This window comes from Amblyomma mixtum, chromosome 1 (assembly GCF_055824585.1).
Source record: "Amblyomma mixtum isolate Tamu chromosome 1, ASM5582458v1, whole genome shotgun sequence".
Taxonomy (NCBI): domain Eukaryota; kingdom Metazoa; phylum Arthropoda; class Arachnida; order Ixodida; family Ixodidae; genus Amblyomma; species Amblyomma mixtum.
The window spans coordinates 197,787,282-197,809,236 of NC_143012.1; the positions used below are offsets into that span (position 1 = coordinate 197,787,282).

The window sequence follows — 21,955 nt, forward strand, 5'->3', positions numbered from 1 at the left end:
AAGAAATGTTGAAGTAAGAAAACAAAGGGCAGGGGTTCACCTAGAGTGGTTCATTGCATAGCTAGGTATATAAAAATTCTCGGCAAAAAATCTTGTATAGGGTCATCGTTCGATTTCCTCGAGTAAGAAAAAGTGAGGAAAAAGTAAGTTTCGAAACAAAAAACGAGAAAGATGACTAGGGTTAACTACAAATGCCCTGAGGCAACGTTCAAGGCGGCTAAAATTCACCATATATTTTCAGCCCAGCTATTCCTCTGAAATGTTTTCCCTTTAGTTGTTCTTGCGGTAGCTCACTTTTTCTTTTCTTTCTCGTTTCATCAGTAGACCGAAAGATTTCCATATACACCGTTGTTCACCTGTCGGGCAAGCTTTCAGTGTGCATGGGCCAGATTTGGCCCCAATGTGGTTTAACATCTAGCGTACCTCTGTTACCATTGTTTAAATCACACACGCTATCATGACAACCAAACCTGTTTGTTGATATCCTGACATGAGCATCCGATGTGTTCCAAACGTCTTGCGTCACTCTTGTGAACGGTTTTAGTTATAAAACAGTTAGAATAAGTCTGAAGTGAAAAATGAACATGAAAAAATCAGTAATAGTGGAAAAATTAGGTTCTAATTTCGCTCGAAAACGTTTTGTTTCGGTCCGTGCCATGCACGGTGGTTCCCTCAGAGGACTTGTAGCCGCTCCGTGAACGTGCAACATACGACGACTAATCAATTCGCTTCGTGTGCGCAGCATAAGTGATAGGGCTAGGTCGTCCTTGGCTAGCCCTGCGAGATCCGCGTGCTATCGCCAAACCTGTCTGAGCATTTCGAAGGTGTCCGCTAGTTTTTCTTGTTTACGAGTAAGGGAGGGACGCTTTATTTGCTGTCACGTGACTTACTTAGGGCGGACAAAACCAAAACGGGAACAAGAAATGCAGGGATGATCACTGGACTGATGCGGAGGAAACACAAAAGCCTCTTTCTGTCACTCGATAATGTATTCCAACTTTGATTGTTTGCTAATTCTGGTTCTAATTTCATTCCATCCGCCAATCTATTATAATTCTGATTCTACTGCAATTATGGGTTGTTTTTTTTTTCACTCACCAACCGGTTCGATTCTTATTCTATTGTAATTCCGATTGTATTCCTGTTCTAATTCTGTTCGTATTCCATATTCTATTTGTAATCTCTTATGTCGTTAATTCTTGGTGAGTCGTTAGTAGTCACTTTCATTCTGCTGGGTTTTTAGTCCGGCATATAGAGAGCAAGCTATCGAAGAAGGAAACGCTGCACATTTTCCAAATGAAACGGTCACGAGGGCTGCTCTCTACTGTACTGTATTGTTTATAGCTTGTCGCATCCTCTCGGTACATGCGATTCTATGGTGTGCTAGAATGAGTGTTGAACAGAGTGAATTGCGTGTCCGTTTGCTGAGCTTACAAAGATCAACTTCAAAAGGGAATAGTTATGCCTCATAATCGATAACACATGTGGTAAGACGACCAACATTACTAAGGGCAAGCATGGCTTGTTTATAGGCGCCCAGTGGAAAAACAAAAGAAAAAAGGAACGTAGCTCGTTTGTTGGCGGCACTTTAAGTCTGTCGTCATGAAATGCAAAAGTAAAGGTGCCATGACGTGCTAAGTAGATGAAAGGTGAAATACTGTTCCAGAGATTGCGTGTTGACCTTGAAATATTACAAGGAGGTGTCGCTAGACTAAAATGTGAGCTCTGGTTGTGCCCGTGCGTTAAAAAAATAAACAAGCTCCCACCACAACCAAAAATAAGAAACACCAAACGTCTGCATATTGTGCCACGTCACGAGTTTGATCGTTAGTCCTTGAGAGGAAATGTCTAAAACTGTTACTAGGTTCTAACAAGAAAAGATAAAGATTCTTGAAGCCCATGTTGACTAGCAATAGAAAACACTCCTTGGTATTTTCATGGTAACTTGCAGTTACGAATGGCAGAACACACCCCAATCATATTCTGTGTCTAAATCCAGGAACATGTCCTGAATTGCATTACAGATGCATTCTCGAAGAAATACAGCAACTACTGCCGCATACCCCAGTAAAATACGTTAAATTTTTCAAGGCCAATTAATCTCGTATCTCTTTAACGAGAAAAATAATCTCGGACAGAAATATGCAGTGTTATCTTAAAATTTTTGCGAAGAAAAAATTTGACGCCTGCTGAAACGGACGTTCATTTATTCTGTCAAAATTAAATTTTATTTTATGACAAATTTATGCTTCTGTCACGTTTTGGGTACTGCTGAAAATAATTGGCTATTTGGGTCGGTATAATTAGGGCAAGGTATTGCAGATTCAAGTTAGATAGTTTTTTTTTAGCAATGCTGAGCATTTTTTTAGATTATTTCCGGAATATTGGCGCCAATTTTCAAGCGATTAAAAAGGGCGATTGCTTTACTTTGCCTGTGCTCACATGTCCTGTGCTCACATGGCTGAGGCTAGCTTCAACAATCAGATTGAAAGGCTTCAAATGGCTGGCTTCCCGCGTTCTGTCGTCTGCAGCGTAGCGGAGACCCTCCTTCAAAAAAATGAAAGGCAAGAGGAAAAAATCCCATGATAAGCTGGGATCAAGGTGACCACAAGTGGTCCCTAATATACACCGAGTGGCGTACAGCTTGAAGAAGGTTGCTGGCCGGTACGACGTTCCTGTCGTTTTCTCCGCGCCGAAAAAGCTGAGCGGTTTATGCTCGCGGATCGGTCAGAAGAAAGCCCTGTGCGTAAAGAGTCACGGCAGGCGTTTCGTTTCCTGTGCTGTCGGAGTGGCGTATGAAATCCCGCTGGCGTGTGGAGGGGCCTTTTCAGCCCTGCATTTCTAGCGGTTGTCTGTTGTTTGTTTATGTGGGTTGTTAATTTTGTTAATGGTTTTGTTTTCGTTTCTTTGTTCTTTTTCCGGGTTCTGAGCGCTTTTGCTTCACATGTTTGACTCTGCTTTTGCTACGATTGTTTGACACTGCTTTTGCTACGAGATGGCCTCCTCTTATATATTTTATCAAAATCTTTTAGTTTATCTGCAGGGGTTAAAGGTTTCTTGTCTGTTTTTCCTGACGTTGCTGCTTCTCTTCCACGTGTTGGGTTCAGAGCGATAATGCGATGATCTCATTCTTGAGTTGTATGTTTAAATATGCCACCTTTGAGCATAATAAACAGTTGGTAGTGTGGGCATGTGGTGTTAGTGTCCTTGTGGTGCCAGGTTTCATTTCATCATGCGCCAACTCGCCACTCAGGCCATTCTTCTAAAGAGAAACCTCAGGACGAATGTTTATAATCCCCGCAGCCGCCCCTTGCGCCTTCCTTCCCCCTGAGGGATCGTGGTTATGATGGTTGTATTGAGCAATTTGGCCTGATTGCCCTAAAAATAACCAACATCTGAGAATAGGAAGTTTCCATGGGCTCCACCACGTTCTTAGATGTCATATTTCAGTATTTTGTGTATGTTAAAGTTCGCGTCAAAAATGATTACATTAACGCCGTGCACATCAGTGTGACAGAGGGAAGGACCTCTGGTGGCAGCAGTAGGCTGGGAAAGTGCATCAGGCTCAGTAACGGTAAACACCACTGATGTTAGGGCTAGAAGCGCATTACACTTGTTTCCACGTTTCGAGGTACATGCGCTTGCCCATTAGCAATGCGTATACAAACATTGGACGCATTTCGCAAGTTTCGTTGCAATCCCGTCTATCTTTGGAGCCGGCTTTCGTAGTCATAACACTAAAACGATCCAAGATCGAAAAATACGCGCACATGCACTTACGCGCACGCATGCACGCACGTACGTACACAAGAACACAATGATGTTTTGCGGACGCTGTGGATGTAAAACATTTCCCGGTAGCTCTCAGCCGCGCGCAGTTACGCTTTTATAGATGTACAGCTGCGCACCTGGCGATTTTGCAGTGCGCACGCTAGCAGAATTAGAAGAATCAAGCTCATATAAGGATGCGCAACAAAATTTTGGTCGTGCGTTATATCTTTGAAATGATGCGCAAAGCACTGGCAGACATGAGCATGCCGTTACGGAATTCCTCCACGCCTAGTAAACTATTTACAATCGAATTTCTTGTCTCATAATCTTTCGGCTTTTATAACAGCCGAAACGTAACTATGCGTACGTATTCGTGCTAACTCGACGTGGTAGGTCGTTTTAGAGCTAAACGAGCTAGATTTGAGTGAATCTACACGCAAAAACGTAATATCTCCCGATCTGCGTGAAATGCACGTATTTGTGCGACTTCAGGTCCCGTGGAATATAAAAAAACTTGGATGTTACAATTCTTTGTCCATTCATTAACATTCCAACTCCTCAAGAATGCTGTTGTAAAAGTTGGAGGAAGTTAAAATCAGGAGCCAGCGATTATATCCCAGATTTTCGTACGTCACGTTATCTGAAATAATCCTGTTGAGCAACGGGAACAAAAGCAGCATGACAGAAGAAATTCAATCATCGATTATTTATCAGGCGTAGGGTGATATTGCACGTGGTTATCCATGCGTACTAATGCCTTACGCACAATAGCAAAGCAGAAAAAAAAACACAATAAAATGTTTGTTCTCAACTCCACGGTTTTCAACCGAAGCAGCGAACAGTCCTTGAAACCTAGGGAAGTAAGGGCAATCGTTTCTATCATCACAAATATGCCAGTGCGCGTACATTTTGCGCGCTCCACAAACGAGGTGAAGTGAAATTGTATAGCGACTGCCATTTATATTAGAGCTATCACGTAGCAGCTTGACTACAGAAGATGCAGACTAGTAATTGTACTGTTGAACAACATTTTTTTTATACTTTCGACTCAATAGCTAGTAATTACGCCAGTGCATCAAAAAAAAAAAGGGGGGGGGGGGGGGGGGGGTCAACGTTCTAATCGCGAGGAGAGTACCATTTCGTTTACCGTTCCTGGGCGGTAGAGGGCAGCCTAAGGCAACGTGACACTTTGATTAAGGCGCGACAAAATTTCCCGATTACACGTCGCTGTCACTTGTCCACAAGCACGTACATTGAGCCACGCAATTGCCCACTAACAAACGCGCTTCTCAATAGGAAATACTCATTGTAAACACAAGCGTCTTCTCGTGCAGAATCGAGCTCACGACCACACTGTGGTCGCTGGAGGAGAAACCGGCCAGTGAAGGCCTGCCAGCTATGTCGCAGGGGAGAAGATAACGTTCCCTCCGAGGCTCTAGGCATCACCCGAATACCCGGCGGATCCCTACTGCCATCGCCCGTGTGGAAGAATCCTTGGGAGGCACGTTCTCGGAGGAGCGTTCGACATCGTGGAGTTTTATCTCACACCGTGCATGCTGACCCCAAGAAAGAAACCTTTCCCCGAGAGAGGCCTACTTAGCATCTCGCTCTGAGATCAAGGCGGCGTTAAGGAAGGCAGCCTCGCTTACGTAACACACGTTCTCCCTCAAGGAAGGCCTCTCACCGTGCGCGAAGGTTGCTGCTCCTTCTATATAGGTGGCGCGGTGCTGTGACTTGAGGTGTTTTCTGCTGTTTCGTTTTACCGCGAGGTTTGCTCATTAAAGATATCCAGTTAAGAAGCTTTTGGCTTCAAAACATGGATTATCTGTCAATTGTCACAATATTCTCAGTTATGCTTTTTCTGGGCCCTGCAACCTATCTGCGCTATATAGCCAGCTACAACTCGCCCTTCAAAGAGGGACCGACAGCCAATGGCGTCGACCACTTTTCATGAGGCAGAGAGCAGAAAAGAAAGGGAAGGAGAAGGGGTTGTTCAAAACTATAGGGATGCGGAGTGGTGTATAAGGGGAAAGTTATATATAAGGTATATAAGGTATATATAAGGGGGAATATAAGGTATATAAGGGGGAGCCATAAGGGGATGCCATTGGCTGGACGGGTGTCCTTTGAGGGACATTCACTGCTGTATTCTTGAGTTGTAACTGAATATACCCAAGAGGGCTGACTGGTACGGAGCATGAATTCCCTCACTAAATTGCGAAATACATTAGGACAGGGGGCTGAATCTGAAGAGGCGGGGGAAGGGGGGGGGGGGGGGGGCTTCGTGGTTTGTCATTCAGATAAACAACGAGAGCTTAGTGCATCGCTGCATACCCCGAGGGGTGTTAAGCTTTCAAAGATGTTCAGAACTTGTAAATACACCGTGAACATCACGAGGAAATTATGTTCTGCATGATGCACGACAAGGAAGAAAGTTTACGGGGAGAGATGGTGTGAGTTGAGGCTAATGGACGGAGACCACGTTCGCACCACTGATGTATGTATCGCGGGTAATTTACGGAGACTGGCTAAATAAAAAACTAAGCCTTGTATGAACATCTGAGCTGACCCACCTTTGGAAAGTTTGTAACAACTAACTCCGGTTTTCTTTCAGTCATTGGTCTTATAGTATGGCCTAATGGTCGCATATATAATAATAATATCGTAATCCAGTGCACAAGTCTACTGCGTAATAGACACTTGTATGCACAGCTCAACTCATTTTGACGTCTTTAGACGCTTGCACTTTGGCCCCGCAGTTTGTGGGATGCAGCTTTTCAAAACTTTCTTAGTATAACCCTCAACACTGTCATCGTATACTGAGTAATTTGTTTTTGCATTATTTGATGGCTCGCACTCTGCGTTGCGAAATCATCTTTCTAAGCGACGTCACTTGCAACTGGTACATGCATCAGCATTGATATATATGTTCCTGTAAAGCTCATCTCCCTGCGTCATGCGAAATTCATGGAATGGCTAAAATGATCTTTTAGTCTTTTAGTACGAAAGCACTCATAACGTTCGCCATCGCCAACCGAGAATATTGTCATCTTTGGATCTTTGGCCGCTACCTGACAACACCGAAGCCACAATCGGTTACACAAGAACTAAAATCAATATCCACGACTGGGATTCGAACTCGCGGCGGACAGAGCACATTAGCTTCGCAGGCCGTTGCGCGAGAGCACTATACGCTAGCGCCGCAGCCGAACAAACCTCGTGCTAAACTACAACCTACGCTCGCACTTTGCATTGCAAACCGTCGCCTTCGTCCACTAATACTTCCTGTGCTTTCGTTAAAACCCGGACACTTCCTTATGCGCAGCAGTGCCCCTTTTGGCTACTTTTCCCCGTTAAAAAAATTACTATAATTGCAGGTTTTTTTGTTTATTTCTCCTTCGGGCAACATACAGGTATTGCCCACGAGGCAAGACAAAAAGAGGTGCTGAACCTCCTGACTGGGTCTTGTCCTCGCCTGGGTACTGCAGCAGGAGCGGTATTGCATTATACAACAAAAAAAAAAAGGCTGTCTTTGCATCACCTACACAACAGCCGCATCATAAACAGTTCTTGTAAATATATACAGATAATAAAATAACAATACGCACTAAATCATATACAAAAATGGTACAGAAATGCAATACATTAGGGTTGTTCGAACGACATAACATTACATCAAACGGAACCAGAAGTAGGCATTTTGTCCTCTAGGACAGAACGTTAGACAAAAAGAAAGACGAACAGATGCGTTTAAAACCCTGGCGTGGAACTATTTTTAGCAGCATCTATTACAAACGGATGAGAATTACACAACAACATGATTTGGTGCTCAATTGATTGTGTTCTGTAGTTAGTACGAGGCCTATTTACCACAACAGAAGTCTGATGCAAGCTGCAACCAGTGGATCTATTGAGGTACGGGTTAAAAAATTAATGTAATTTGTTTTTATTTCATTAAAAATAAACTTACATATTTTGAGTTCATACATGGTTTTCACAGGGGTGATTCGAGACTGTGTATTTGCCGAGCAACTATTTGTGTTGTTTCTGCAGGTAAAAGTAACCGAGCTGCACGCGACTGCAGGGCTGATATTTTTTCTAAGTCAGTTTTGTTGCAAGTACCCCAGATAAGAAGACAATAACTTGATGCGAGAATGGATAAGAGAGAAATACAAACTGTCTTTTCAGCGAGAAAGGTATAGATCTCGAAGCCGGGAAAGCATACCAATAGCTCTCGCTATCTTGACATGGGTGTGGTCTATGTGGTCGCTCCAGCCTAGGTTGTGATGGAATTTAACTCCTAGACAGGAATGGGAGCTGACACGTTCAAGGTAGCAAGAGCCGTAGCGAAGCTTAAAATCGTAATCTATTGGCTTGTTTTTTTCACAAAAAAGCATAAATTTTGTTTTTTTCTCGTTGAGTTCCAGGCTATTTAAGTTTAGCCATACTCTAAGATTTAATAGGCACGTGTTAGCAGTGTTTTCAAGTTCATTAAGATTTGTTCCAGAGAAGAATACATTCGTATCGTCTGCATATAATACTATATCATCAGTTTGAGGAATGTTAGCTATATCATTTATATAGATCAAGAAGAGCAACGGGCCTAATATAGATCCTTGCGGTACACCATATTTTACAGTCTTTGGGTTTGATTTATAGTCATGTAGGCATACGAACTGTAAACGCGACTCAAGGTAACTGCGCATGAGGTGAAGTGCTATGCCCCTAATTCCCACGTATTTCCAGTTTTCTTAGCAAAATATGATGTTTGATGGAACCGAAGGCCTTGCGAAAATCTAGAAATATTCCAACTGTGTAGAGCTTATCCTCAATACTTTTAATTATTTTATTTCTTATTTGTACGAGGGCCATTTCAGTTGATCTTCCTTTCTGGAACCCGTACTGCTTTGTTCATATGATGTTTTTTGCAACAAAAAAGTTGTCGAGGCGTTTGTGTATGACACGTTCAATCACTTTCGAAAAAGAGGCAAAACTGAAATCGACCTATAGTTGTTCAGGTCACTATATGTTCCTCCGTTGTGAATGACGACGACACGAGCTATCTTCATTTTCGCAGGAAAGATTCCCGAAGCGAGTATGCGGTTGCAGATGTAAGCGAGCGGTTTTGAGATTAAGTGGGCAGTTTCTTTTATAGGTGCGGCTTTAATGTCGTCGTGCCCAGCTGCCGATCGGTTATTGAGCGAGTTTATGATAAGGTTTATCTCATCCTCAGAAGTGGGCGTTAAAAATGCACTTTCAAGCAGCGTCTGCCCTATATATCTCTCCAGACTGCTGTGAGGCAATAAAAGAGATGAAAAGTTTCCAGCACCTGCGTTTGCTAGATGATCATTGATAAGGTTAACTAAGTTTTGCGCCGAATAAGTGGCTCCATTTATAACTAAGTCAAATGGTATACCAGAAACGTGCGTAGCGTTTAGTTCATTGAATTGTTTCCACGTTTTTCGGGGGTTATCTGCGCACTTTTCGAACTTATGTTCATAAAATCTACACTTGGCTTTTTTTTAAGTCAGAGCTAAGTTTGTTTCTGAACCGCTTGAATTCTGGCAGCTTTGTAATATCACGCGTCCGCAGAAACTGTTCGAACAGCTTATCCTTGTGTTTTATGCGCCTAAAAGGTCATTCGTAATCCATTCTTTTCTTGCTTTCTTGTGCCTAACAATTGTTGTGAGTGGGAAAGCAGCATTGTAACAAATTTGTAATTTGGACATAAAAATATCTTAGGACACAGATGGATCGCGTTCCTTATATACGTTCGCCCAGTTCAAGTTTTCAACAAGTGAATGAAAGGTCTTTTTTCCGCCGTCATTGATGATACGGATAGTATTATCAATGCTATCCGTATTATTATATACGGATAGCATGTTTTTTCAATGCGTTAGCACTGGGACGCCAATGCGAACGAAAATCTGGCGTGTTTCTGTGCTGTGCTTCTCCGTGAAAGCAGAAAAGGATTTACTTTTGTTAAGGCTACAAGCAGGATTCCAAGACGTGGAGGCGCGGATATATGAGTTTCGTTTGCCACTCCATTAGAATTAGTCCATCGCCGCCGCCTTTCGCCCCGCGTATGTAACTGGTAGTCTCTCGCGTTGTGCTTTGGGCATCGTCTGGATCGCACAATGGCTTGTGGGAACCAGAAGTCAAGGATGCAGCTAAGCAAAGCGTAGCTTCGTCTCTGTCTCACATTCTATAGAACCTCGAGAGGAGCAGCGCTTAGATTTTTTAAGGTAGATTAAATGCAGGTTCAGCATGCACATGCGCGAAATGAGCAGCTGTGAGCTTTGAGAAAAAACTAATTTATATTCTACAACTATCCCCAAAATAAGCAACAAGCCTTTCTTTTACGATTCCCTGGCACTGAAGAGACACGAAACGACACATTTCGCACCATTATGACTGAAATACGTCCGATAAGCTCAGAGGAACGATAGATATCCTAACCAGTCCGAGGGCGCATCATCATCATCAGCCTGACTACGCCCACTACATGGCAAAGGCCTCTCTCATATCTCTCCAATTAACCCTGTCCCTCGGCAGTTGTGGCCACCGTATTCTCGCAAATTTCTTAATCTCATCCACCCACCTAACTTTCTGCCGCCCGCTGCTACGCTTGCCTTCTCTTGGAATCCACTCCGTCACCTTTGAGGATCAGCGATTATCTTGCCTTCGGTTTACATGCCCTGTCCAAGCCCACTTGTTCCTCTTGATTTCAACTAGGGCGTCATTAACCCGCCTTTGTTCTCTCACCCACTGCGCCCGCTTCCGATCTCTTAACGTTTCACCTATCATTTTTCTTTCCATAGCTCGCTGCGTTGTGCTTAACTTAAGCGGAACCCTCTTTGTTAGTCTCCACGTTTCTGCCCCATAGGTGAGTACCGGTAAGATACAGCGGTTGTATACTTTTCTCATACTCGCATACTCGTTGTGGAACCTATCGGAAGCTGCCAAGAATTAATCGACAGTGTCCTATAGACTGAAGGACCGAAGAAATGTATTTTCTTTCTCTCTCTCTCCCTCACGTCTGTTATGCCATTTCTTCCACTATGCCCGCGAACACATGCAGCACTCGTCCATGATCGCGCTTTTAGCTATAGTCATACGGAATTCATCGACTGCTGCGGATTTGTGGGCGTATCCTGGACACGAAAATGAACAGCAGGAGGCGTGCGCGTGAAAAGCTGGTAGCGGAAGTAAACGTCCGCGTCAAGGCTTCGATCACGGCGCGGAGCGTATACTGTATAGACGGCGATGGTTAAGCTGCCGTTGTTGTGTGCAGCGCAAAGACTGCCACAGTTCGCGTCATCAGTGCGGTGTTTTCGGTCGCACCGACGATTCGCGGACGATGTGCGACCGGTTTCGACCAATTCGTTACGCTTGCTCGCTACTTGTTTGGCGCTCCGGGACCGCAATGAGTCGACCGGATTTGTGTGACTGTCGAGTGCCTGTTGAGGGCCGCTGCTTCGAATGTAACCATAGGCTACGCTGCATTTGTAATTAGTGAAGTAAAAATTTCGTGCTAAATGTCGCCTCGGAGCAGATTGCTTCCCGAATGCTTTTTCTGTTACTGGGTTTTCACGAAGCAAATCTGCATTTTTTTAGCTCTTTTTCTTTCAACCGCAAAGGTATGCTTGCGCTGTGCAAGTCCTCTTTGCATGCTTTTTTTTTTGCTAGCTTAGCCTGAGTAAGGCACTTTCATCATGGGCGGATTTTAGTTAGGAGCATAGTGGCCCTTACCTTCTTTTCATGAACGAAAAAGTTCTTTTTGTGCAAGAATTTCTTTGGCTTGCTCCAGTTTTTAAGCATGAAATGCTTTTAGCCCCCGTTGTCGGCAGTGTGGTGACGTCACGCCGAGACCGAGAGCCATCATCCGGGCACTTAACTCCAGTCATCCGGGCTCTGAAACGAGAACATCCGGGCACCGTACGAGACTTAACGAGATTTAACGAGACGCGACCGGCAAGCAAGCGCCGGTTGGTCTCCAAAGGAGTCACAAAAAATAACTGCTGCCAGTGCCTTCTCAATGTTTATCAAGATATCAGTCGCTGTGCGTTTGATAATGCACGGAATTATAATTTACGATTTCTAATAACCGTGCAAAAAGCACATAAATGCCACGATACACTTCGTTGTCATACGTGATCTCTTAGGGGCTTCGCGCATCGAAGCAAAGCCGCGCAGGCGCACAGGGGCCCGGGGGAGAAGCGCTGCGTTCATAGGGCAAGGCATCGCGCCGAACGGGTGGTGGCGTTCCTCCCTTCCATTACGGTATGGTTCGGGTGTCCACCGAGATGGCAGAGAATTACTGCGCCATTTCCTTTCCTCAAAAAACCTTGCGTTCAAATGGCAAGGCATCGCGCTGAACGGGTGGTGGCGTTCCTCCCTTCCTGTACGGTGCGATTCGGGTGTCCACCGAGATGACATTAGGCCCGCAAACATTTCATGCTTACTCTACTCTCGGTTACGGGAGAGGCAGAGATTTTTTTTTTCTTAATCGAGGAAGGAAGTTCAAGGCAGGCGTTGGGCAATGCCCGCCTCAACCAAAAGTTGTTCATAAAAAAGAAAAAAACCTTCCCTGACCTTCACAATGCAAGCGTTTTCAGCATCGGTCAGATGTGGTGCCAGAAAACCGCCGTGCTTACCTGCTACCGATGATAACGAAATTCAGGTAAACCGGAAACCGGCGCTGTAGATAAGTGTGCCCTGTAGGGTCACGTCAGGTATAATAGTTGCATTAAGCAATTACTCACGTATCATTTTAAGAGAGTGCGTTGTTGGGCGAGTCGCTAAATCAAGATGAACAAAGGGTATTGCACACATACAAACAAGGACGAGAAAGTGCACACAAGCGCAGTATACACACAGGGTACATAATGCGATTGTTGTGTGCCCTTCTCGTCCTTGTTTGTATGTTCGCAGTGCCTTTTGTACTCACCTATGGGATGGGAATTTTGGAGTCTGACGAAAGGTCTAAAAATTTAAAAATTTATCTGCGTGCAACGCAGCGAACTGGGCATACGGAAATGATAGGGCTAAAGCCAGTTAAGGACAGAAAGAGAGGAGATCGGGTTTGGGATGAAATGCGAGTAGATGACGTTCTAGTCGAAGTAAAGAATAAATGGGCATGAGCAGGGCGCGTAATGAGGAGAACGCTCAACCGATGGTCCTTTGGGGTAACGGTGCGTATTCAAAGAGGAAACAAACGCAGCAGGGGCGGCAAGGAGTGATGCAAGTGGGTGGATGATATAAGGAAGTTTGCGTCCATAGAGAGTGTGCAGCTGGCAAAGGACAGGACTAATTCGTAATCAGTAGGAGAGGCCATTGTTCTGGAGTGGGCCTAGTTAAGGTGGTGACGATGATGACGGTGATAAGCCTTCATGGGCCATCTGGACCGGGAAATAGAAGTCCTCCATAAAGTGGGAAATGTGAACGTGTGTGCCAGCTGTGCTGGTGAGTTGACTTTCCCGCGGGCGATGCTTTTCTCGATAACAAGGATAATGTTAATGATAACGCTTATTGACCTTCATAGAAGGGGAAAAGTTTTAGAATTTTTCTTCTTTCTTTTTTTTACTTTCGCTGCACCTGCCACGAGGCATATGAGGTTGACCATACTGAATGTGATTTTATTTTGCTTGATGAACTGCGTTTCCAGCCCAGAACTGCTGTCCACACCGCTCTTCGTCTGGCGTCTCTGACAATACAAAAAAATTTCGGCCAGCGGTTTAGCATCGTTAAGCATCGACAGCATGTTTTTGTGAATGTGGACACACCGCCGCGTACCTCAAAGCGCGATTAAGGTGTTCACTCAAACCCGTTGCTCGTCTCCATTGCATCAACTTTTGTCTTTTTCATCGTCATTGCCAATTTACCCAAAGAACGCCGGCGGGTTATTGCTCAAGTGACGCGTTCCTGAAACAATGTTTTCAACGCCAACACATTTTTCCTCAGTGTAGCGTTTCTTCCAACGCATGCGGCACACATCTTCACGTTCATCTTCAGGCTTCACGTTCATCTGCGAATTTTGCAGGGTAGGTGGCTAATAGCGCTTTTTGCGCACAGATGGAAGTGGATGGGGACGACGATGTGCAGTGCACATCGCGAGAATGTGTTGCAATTTAACACGAAGTGTGATCGGTTGCGGCGATAGCATTGTGCTCTCGTGCAGTGGCCAGCGAAGCCGATCTGTTCACGCCGCCTTGGGTTCGGAACCCAGGGCAATACTAGAATACTTATTTCGGCAATACTTATTTTATTTGTGCTGGTATCCCAGAGGCTTTAGACAAATATAGCCTTTTTGAAGGCTGCTAGTGAAGTAAAACCACGCCCTGCCGCGGTGGCTCAGCGGTTATGGTGCTCGGCTGCTGAGCCGAAAGACGCGGGTTCGATCCCGGCCGCGGCGGTTGAATTTCTTTGGAGGAGAAATTCTAGAGGCCCGTGTACTGTGCGATGTCGGTGCACGTTAAAGAACCCCAGGTGGTCGAAATTTCCGGAGCCCTTCACTACGGCGTCCCTCATAGCCTGAGTCGCTTTGGGACGTTAAACCCCATAAACCAAACCAAACCTAAAACCACACTCGTGGCCTGACTTCTCAGGCTAGCTTGCACAGATTCCACGCACTGAGTACACAGGACTCATCTGTATAAGACAAGAAAGAATAGACGGATAAACGAAATACAGATACAGACAAGAAAAGGACATCTAGAAGGCACTGCTTGCCTCCCCCTCCCAAAGTTAGCTTCCTGCACTTCGCAAACACAGAGCCGATAAGTGGGAGCAGCCTTCAACGGAACGCGCGGCCACGGCCTTCTGTGCGATACGGTGCGAAGGTCGACAGTAAAAAAGAAAACGAGCAAAAAAAAAAAATACCCTACGACGGCGCACTGCCTAGAGCGACGACAGCGAAAACACACGGGGGCGCTCGCGTCATACCTGAGGCAAGCGGCCGTCGTCGACCCCAGTCATCCGGCCGCGGAAGACCCCCTCCCCACCTCTTGACATTCCGTCGTGCCGCCCGCTGTGCTCACAATCGCACGTCAGCCTTGCAGGTCTTCTCGCCGCCAGGCCCCGCGGGAGAAGTTGTCTGACCTTCGACGTTTGACCCGTCGAGACGGGAACTCTCGAAATGCAGGAGAGCCCTCCTCGCTTTATTGTCAGCAATTTCTCTTAAACCGATTAGGAAGGACGCCTGTCTGCTTATTCAACTGAATACCTCTGCGCTCGTGTCGTTTTTTTTCTTTTCTTCCACGCCCCGTGCCCACTGTATGGTGTTTCTGTGCAGTCTTCGTTTTCCGAAAAACTCTGTTTTTGTGAATCCTACACCCCCCCCCCCCCCCCCCCCCCCCCCGGCAGGACCGCTGCCCTTTCACCTTCCTTGTCCAACCACAGCAGTTTTTTAGCATTCCTACATTCTTTCTTTCTTTCTCTTTCGCTCGGCGGCAGCCCCGTTCAAGCTGCGTACTTGAACGAATATTTTTCCGGTTACCGCGATTAGGGATCCCCTCCGGCGGGTTTCAGATCTGCTGCAGGGTCTATCATTTCTCCTGGCTTTTTTGATCGGCACGGCCATCAAAACTGTATGTATATTTGCATGATTGCTACTACAGTTAGTTCGTGCACACCCCGGCCAATCTGGAGACCTATCAGCGGCGTTTCGTTTTCTGAACCACCGGTGAGGGTAAGCCTCCGCAGGGATCCAGCTGAGCCGACGCAGCGACAGGCTATATAGCGCACCTCACAACTACCTGCGCATGTGCTCATAGCTCCCCGAGGAAGGGAATCGCTCTATGCTAAATCTCTCTGAAACTTACAGTGAAACGGTATCACTAACTGGCAGGTGCAGACTACGCGAGCAGATGCAACCGACAAAAGTGCACGGTGTTGTTTCCTTTTGGGGCAAAGGAGCATTTCATAAAAGAAAACGCTCATTTTGTATGAGCATTTTTTGCGTATGTAGCGCACAGAGCATCACGCTGTGTAACTTGGAAGCCGTCGTCATTTCAAATGGCAGTGGTTCTTAGGGACAAAAAAGGAATATGTAAGCGTGAAATACTCTGCGAGGGTCGCAAAATATGCGTGTTATTGGGGCGAAATGTGTCAGCAGATCCAAATATAAATATATAAAGTGGAAGAGCGATGCCATCGCTGTGAACCTATCAGTTGTGGTCTAACTCTAAATTGCATCATTTTCCACTGTTTAAGCGCAGTTTAAGCGACACGTCAACTTCGGCGTGGTAATATTAGATGGCAGAACACGCTGAAATCTGTAAAAGAAGCGTGTGCTTTTGATACTATAAGTGGTGCAGAGTTAATTCATTGCAGGCCCGTGCGATACTCCTTTTACATATTATATGTGCCTTAATTCATGTACTAATTGTGCGAACATACGATGGGCACACCTGCTATGATTCAGCAGCGACGCCTACCGGCTTTCGACGAAGACCATTGGTTTCGCCGGAAATTGCTTCCTCGAATGGCACTAACCTTTTGCAAATCTCGCTCAGTGGTCCGATCATGTTTCCCATAAAACGAGTAAATATGTGAAACTCTAAAGAATCTAAATCACGTCTCTGCTCTGAAGATTAGCTTGCGAGCAATTAACCGCTAAAAAGAAAAAAAACAGCAACCGCCAAAATTGCTCTAGAGTTATCACACTCATTACCGTGGGAAACACGAGAAAGCAGCGATTTATCCTCACTGGTTGCCCAGACGCCTGTTAGCTCAGAATCCCGCAAACGACGTGAACAGTAACAAAAGTACTTCCAAGCGGGTGTCGTGTAATACACTATTCACGTTGAATTTCGGCGAGGGTAATGTAAATCAATTTTCGAGGCATTTTTAGTTGTCTTTTTGTGCGTAGCGTTCTCAAGATGAACGGCGTATCCTGTGGTCGTTTTACGTCTTACGCTAATTAATGCCTTTTTTGGTACATCTTCCAACATAAGCGGCACCGACTGAAATTAGAAAAAAATTCCTCAGTGGTACCTGCAAGCCACCATGGCCCACGGCTTTCTGGTTTCGCTGCTTCTAAGTGGAAGCTAGAGTATCCCTGTGATTTTATACTGAAAAATGAACTTTTGCCGAATTATTCAGGCTTTTTACCCCAGTAATGAAGAAACTGCAGATGCTGCCTAACGGACAGCTGCGGTGAGCGGAAAATTTCTTCCAGCGAATTCATTTTCGCGTTAATAATATACCAGCCATAACATATGAGATTTTGTATGCTGGTCAGGAAAAGGCGTTACTGAGGTTATAGCAAACAAAAAGAATAGAAAAAACGCGTCTCGCACATTCATGGAAAGGGTATTCGTGAAAGCAAAGCCCTGAAACGGTGCGCGTCATCGACAATAATTTGAAGTTGCCGTTGTGTATGGCGCTTTTAGCCCCCACATCCTTTTGACAGATGCGCATTTCGGGGGTGAACAAAGGGCGTCAGGCACCTGTTGGCGCAAATCAACTGGAAAGTTTGCGGCTCCTCCCAGAGATGGCGCTTCCGCCCTTTGAGACACCCCTATCGACTTTCGTTCTCTAGCGCGCACTTCGGGCAAAGCTGCTGCCTCCGTGCCTCCTCCCCTCTCAGGCACAGCAGCAGCAGCAGCAAAAGCAAGTGGCAAGGAAGAAGACAGCCTTCCGCACCCGACTCCGAAGGGTGTCCGAGGAAATCCAGCAGTGAATGCGCCAAGCAGCACTTTCACTTTTTCCCTCCTCCTCCCTTCCCGCGAAAGCCCGAGACAAAGGCGAGCCCCGGAGAAAGCCGCCGGGAGAGGAGGAGAAGCGGGGGGGAACTGCTTTGGTCCGGCAAGGAAGGCATCAGCGGCCGTGGTTCCTCACCGCCGCCGCTGCTGCCACGCTTGGGGACCGCGACGTCTGCGCGGGCGAGGGCTGCCCTAGTTCGCCGTGGGTCCCCTCCTCCACTCGCCAAATGGGTCAAGCGACGCCATTGGCGGGCAGTATAAATACTGCCAGAAGCTTGCAGCCATACACCGGCCCCAAGCCCGAGCATTTCCTTCCCCCGAGCACCTCCTCTCCGCGGGTAGCCGACTCTCGCCGCGGCTCACACTGGTCAGCCGCTATAAAAGATAGAGTTCAATTCACAGCGGTCGTCACTGGTCTTTGGGATAACCGAGGCACAAGGTGAGTAGCGCGCAGCCCGGCACCGGAGAGTCGCCGCTGCCGACGAGCAGCAGCACTCCCTGAGCCGCAGCGGCGTGGAGGGTGGGGGGTGGCAGTTGGCAAAGCACATCCGAAGGTGCCGGGGAAGGGGGAGGGGGGAAACGGACTTCTTCCGGAATTTAGTTCCGTCCCGGGAAGTCGCAGCCGCGCTAGCAGCGGCCATCAGCAGGAAGGCCGGCATCTCTAGAGCGGAATCGTGGGCTTCGGTGCTCCTTTTGCAGGTTTCCAGAACCAGGATGAAAGCGTATCTGTGCGTGGCTGCCCTGCTGCTGGGCAGCGCCCTCGGGGACCCGGGGCACTTCGGAGGCTTCGGCGGCGGTGGCGGCTACGGCGGCGGTGGCGGCTACGGCGGTGGTGGCGGCTACGGCGGTGGCGGCGGCTACGGTGGCGGTGGCCACGGCGGCCACGGCTGGTACGAGCCACACCTCACGCTCGTCGTGAAGAAAGTCCACAAGCCCGTGCCTGTTCCACACCACGTCCCGGTTCCGGTGCCATACCCGGTGCACAAACCTGTGCCCGTGTACAAGCAGGTGCCCGTGCCCAAGCCCGTGCCGGTGCCGCATATCATTCACCAGTACTACCCCGTTCCCAAAGTGATCCACATCCCCAAGCCCGTGCCTGTGCCCCACAAGGTGACCATCCACAAGCCGTACCCAGTCCCGTACCCCGTCAAGGTGCCCAAGCCATACATCGTCCACGTGCCCAAGCCCTACATCGTGCACAAGCCCTTCCCGGTGCCGGTGACCGTTCACGTGCCCAAGCCATACCCCGTGCACGTGCACAAGCACGTCCCAGTGCCCATCACCAAGCACATTCCAGTCGAGGTGCCCGTCGTCAAGGAGCACCCGGTCATCATCAAGAAGCCCGTCCCCGTCATGTAAGCGCACTCAACTTTTACGAGCATGTCTCTAATACATCCGTGTAATGATATCGTTTAGGCTGTAGTTGTGTAGCTCAAAATCCGAAAGCAGTGATCGAAGGTCCGCGATGTCAACGTCTCGCGGCGCAAATTTCCCTAGCTGACCGTAGCCTGCCCTTCAAGTTCTCCCTGCTCGCGGCGAGTGCAACGGCCGCCGGACAAAAGAAAGCCGCTCAGAGTCACTGTCAAGGCGAACCGGCCCACTTCTGTCCGGCGGCCGTCAAGCCGCGCGGCCGTCCAGCAGGGAAGGGGGCTTCGCTAGCGTGGCAGCGGAGCACGAACGACGGCTCCGCAGACACTGCGACCTTCTGGAGGCCGCGGGAGCAGCACCGCTCCTCGCTGCGCGCGCGCGTCTCATTTGGCCGCCCCTGATGCGTGTCATTCTGGCGCGCTGCCGACGTTGCGCGAGCGAGCAGCGCTGCGTGTTGTCACCCGATTACGCTGCGCCTCTCTCCTGCTATTGTGTCGCGGCGTGCCTTGTTCTCACTGTTGTCCTCACACTGGTTTCTTCTGCGCAGCTTGGAGTCCAAGGGATGGCACTGAGCGATCCTCCCAAAGAGCCTGGCTGCTGCTGCGGCCATGACCGGGCGTCGCTGACTCATCCTCGTAAGACACGGCGAGGAGGCGTTCAAGACGTCCGGGAGCGTCGCTGGGCAGCCTGGTGAGCGGGGAGCACAGGACGAACGGACGAACGACACACCAGGCAGCAACATGACAGCGGTCGACCAGCCGCCCGGCAGCGTTTAAATGCTACCTGCGTGCTTGGGGCCCTTCCTAGAGTGATAGAGCAACCGCGACAGCGACTACCACAAGAGCGGCGACGTAACCAGGACCTCTGGAACGGCGACGTCAACAGACGACGAGAGATGGCGCCAACTTCGCCGCCTCGCAGACACAAACACACACGTACAATACAGACGCAACACTTACGAAGATCTAGATCTTCCCCTCTATGGGAGCCTGAAGTTCGGGTTACGTGAAAGGCGGCAACACTTCCTCCGAGCTCTCTCGGAACTCTGAATGCAGGCTCATCCTACTCCTTCAAGTTCGAATGGAGCGGAATCGCCAAGTGTCCTTGTACAGCTCAAGTCACGCGTGATCTGTTTTTTTGCTTCCTCTGCAAATGCCGACCGGCAGGAGCGGCTCTTGTTAGTTCTCTTATGAATCAACTCTCGTGCTAGGGTATCGTCGTTACGATCCTTTCGCGACAATCCTCCATCTTTTAGCAGCATAGTTTCTCACTTTCTCTTTAATTACTTTCGGCTTGCCATGTTTTTTTTTTAAAGAAGGTTGTTTGACACTTCCGTCGTGTCGTGTTATATTTTTCTTCATTTTTAAGACAGTGTGAATAATGTTGTATATAGCAAATCGGGTGCGTGGGATCACAGGCGGCTGAACGACTGGGGCGCAGCGCCGTTATAGACGACGACACAGAAAGGACCACCAGCAAAAAAAAAAAGAGAAAGAAAAGAGCATACGAAGAAAGAGATGCTTCCTTTAAACTGCCTACTGTAATTATATGTTGTATAATAAATTTTGTCAAGTGTTTACTTTCTTGCTCCTCTCATTCTTTACTCCGCATTTATGCACGATTTTTTTCCCTCTCTACAGGGCCAGTGCACTCGAAGCACACTCGATGTTTTGCTTGCGCTGGTTTGTACGTGTGCCCGCACTGCCAAAAAAAAAAAAAAAGCGGGAAAGGTCCATCGGAAGGCGAAAAGAAAGTATACAGGGCGACTGATACGCAGTTCCTGCTCCCTTACAGCCCACTTTCGCTTCTAGCGTGACCGCCGATGTAAACATTACCTCAACGATTGGAGCACTCAGTTCGCAAGCGTCGATCGCTATGCGCTAACTCGAGAAAGGCCGAGGAGCCCGCCGCTAGAGAAAGTTCTCGCAGAATCCAGCAGAATTAGCCCCGTTTCCCCAGCTCTAGGAGGTAGTGTTCTTCCTTTTTGTCGACTTAGAAGAAGTGCTCGCTTTCGGAACGAGGAAGCATAACCTCTTTGCGCCAGAGCAAGGAAAATCTTGCGAGCTTTAACTCGAACGCCTCCCGCTGGCTCTCGAGTGAAAGCAGTAGCGGGAGCTCCTCGCTGCATTGTTTCAATGCACCGCTGCTAAAAAGAGTCGCTTTGTTCAACTACCTCGGCGCGATCGCTTCGTACGCGTCCATCACCATGCGTACCGCGCAACGAGGAACTACCGCGGCGTTGCTCCTACAAAAGAAGAAAATAGCGGCGTAGCGCGGAACGGGGTTGTTGCATCTAGAAATTCCACGACCGTATCGAGCGTAGGGGGAAGGCGGCTTCGGCCAGGTGCCGGGCGAATGCGGCCGATACGCTTCGTCGATCGCCACGCGGCTGCAGAGAGGCGAGGAAGGGGGGGGTTCGGGGTGCCCACTTTCGCCCCTAGATTCGCGAAAGCGGCGGCGGTACACTTGTTGCTTTCTGCGCAAAGAAGCGGGAAGCTCGAGGAGGGGGGTGGGGGGGTGCCTGCGAGTGTTGCGAAGAAGCGAAGCCAAAGGGCGACGGGTATTGAGAGAGCGGACAGTAGTGCTGTTTCCACAGTGGAAGATGACGACGGACGACTTTGCTGGGCGCGTGTCGCGAGCAGGAATAGACAGGGGGTCGAGGAGACCCTTCGGAGCCGCCGTTCCGACCACCGCCGCGGCGGATGGCGGCAAACACTGCTGCCAGTCGAGCCAGGGCAGCTCGCACCGGTTCCCATAGGCGCGCTCGCCAGTATTCGGGCCCTTCCCTGTTCCTTCTACGGGGCAGATTCGAGCGGGGCTGCCGTCCGCCATGTAGGTCAGTCTCTCGCCGGAGCAGCTAGGTCGGTCGGCGGCGCGTTGGGACGCTGGCCCGGGCAGCGCGAGCTACTAAACAGCAACAGCAGCTCCGAGAATGGAGAGAAAAATAAGCAGCGAGAAATAGAGCCAAAAGAGAAACGGAGGAGCGTGCATTGCGGACCTGCCGTCCTCCTGGCGTGCGCTGGTGGCAGCAACGACGGACAGCCGCGCAGAATTGCGCCGCTGCGCGGAGGGGGAGGTGAAGACAAAATCGCTCATCTGGTATTCATTTT

The 21,955-nt window shown here is 48.2% G+C and overlaps 1 protein-coding gene across 2 annotated transcripts; it reads left to right on the forward strand.

Annotated features, from left to right (window-relative positions):
- Window positions 1-17,269: 17,269 nt before the first annotated feature.
- Window positions 17,270-20,418, forward strand: LOC149370506 (uncharacterized). Of its 2 annotated transcripts, XM_089583460.1 has the most exons (3): window positions 17,270-17,916; window positions 18,177-18,832; window positions 19,393-20,418. In XM_089583460.1, the coding sequence occupies exons 2-3, from the start codon at window positions 18,192-18,194 to the stop codon at window positions 19,415-19,417; spliced, it is 666 nt and encodes a 221-aa protein (XP_089439586.1). In that variant the 5' UTR covers window positions 17,270-17,916; window positions 18,177-18,191; the 3' UTR covers window positions 19,418-20,418. The 2 variants fall into 2 exon arrangements, with proteins under 2 accessions (XP_089439586.1, XP_089439596.1); XM_089583470.1 differs by lacking the exon at window positions 17,270-17,916 and having other exon boundaries at window positions 18,094-18,832.
- Window positions 20,419-21,955: the final 1,537 nt, after the last annotated feature.

What these genes read in the sequence shown, in the direction of transcription:
- LOC149370506 (XM_089583460.1), top strand. Translation starts at nt 18,192, where the DNA reads ATGAAAGCGTATCTGTGCGTGGCTGCCCTGCTGCTGGGCAGCGCCCTC. An exon ending in AAGAAGCCCGTCCCCGTCAT is followed by an intron (nt 18,833 to 19,392) that starts GTAAGCGCACTC and finishes TCTTCTGCGCAG; the next exon opens with CTTGGAGTCCAAGGGATGGC.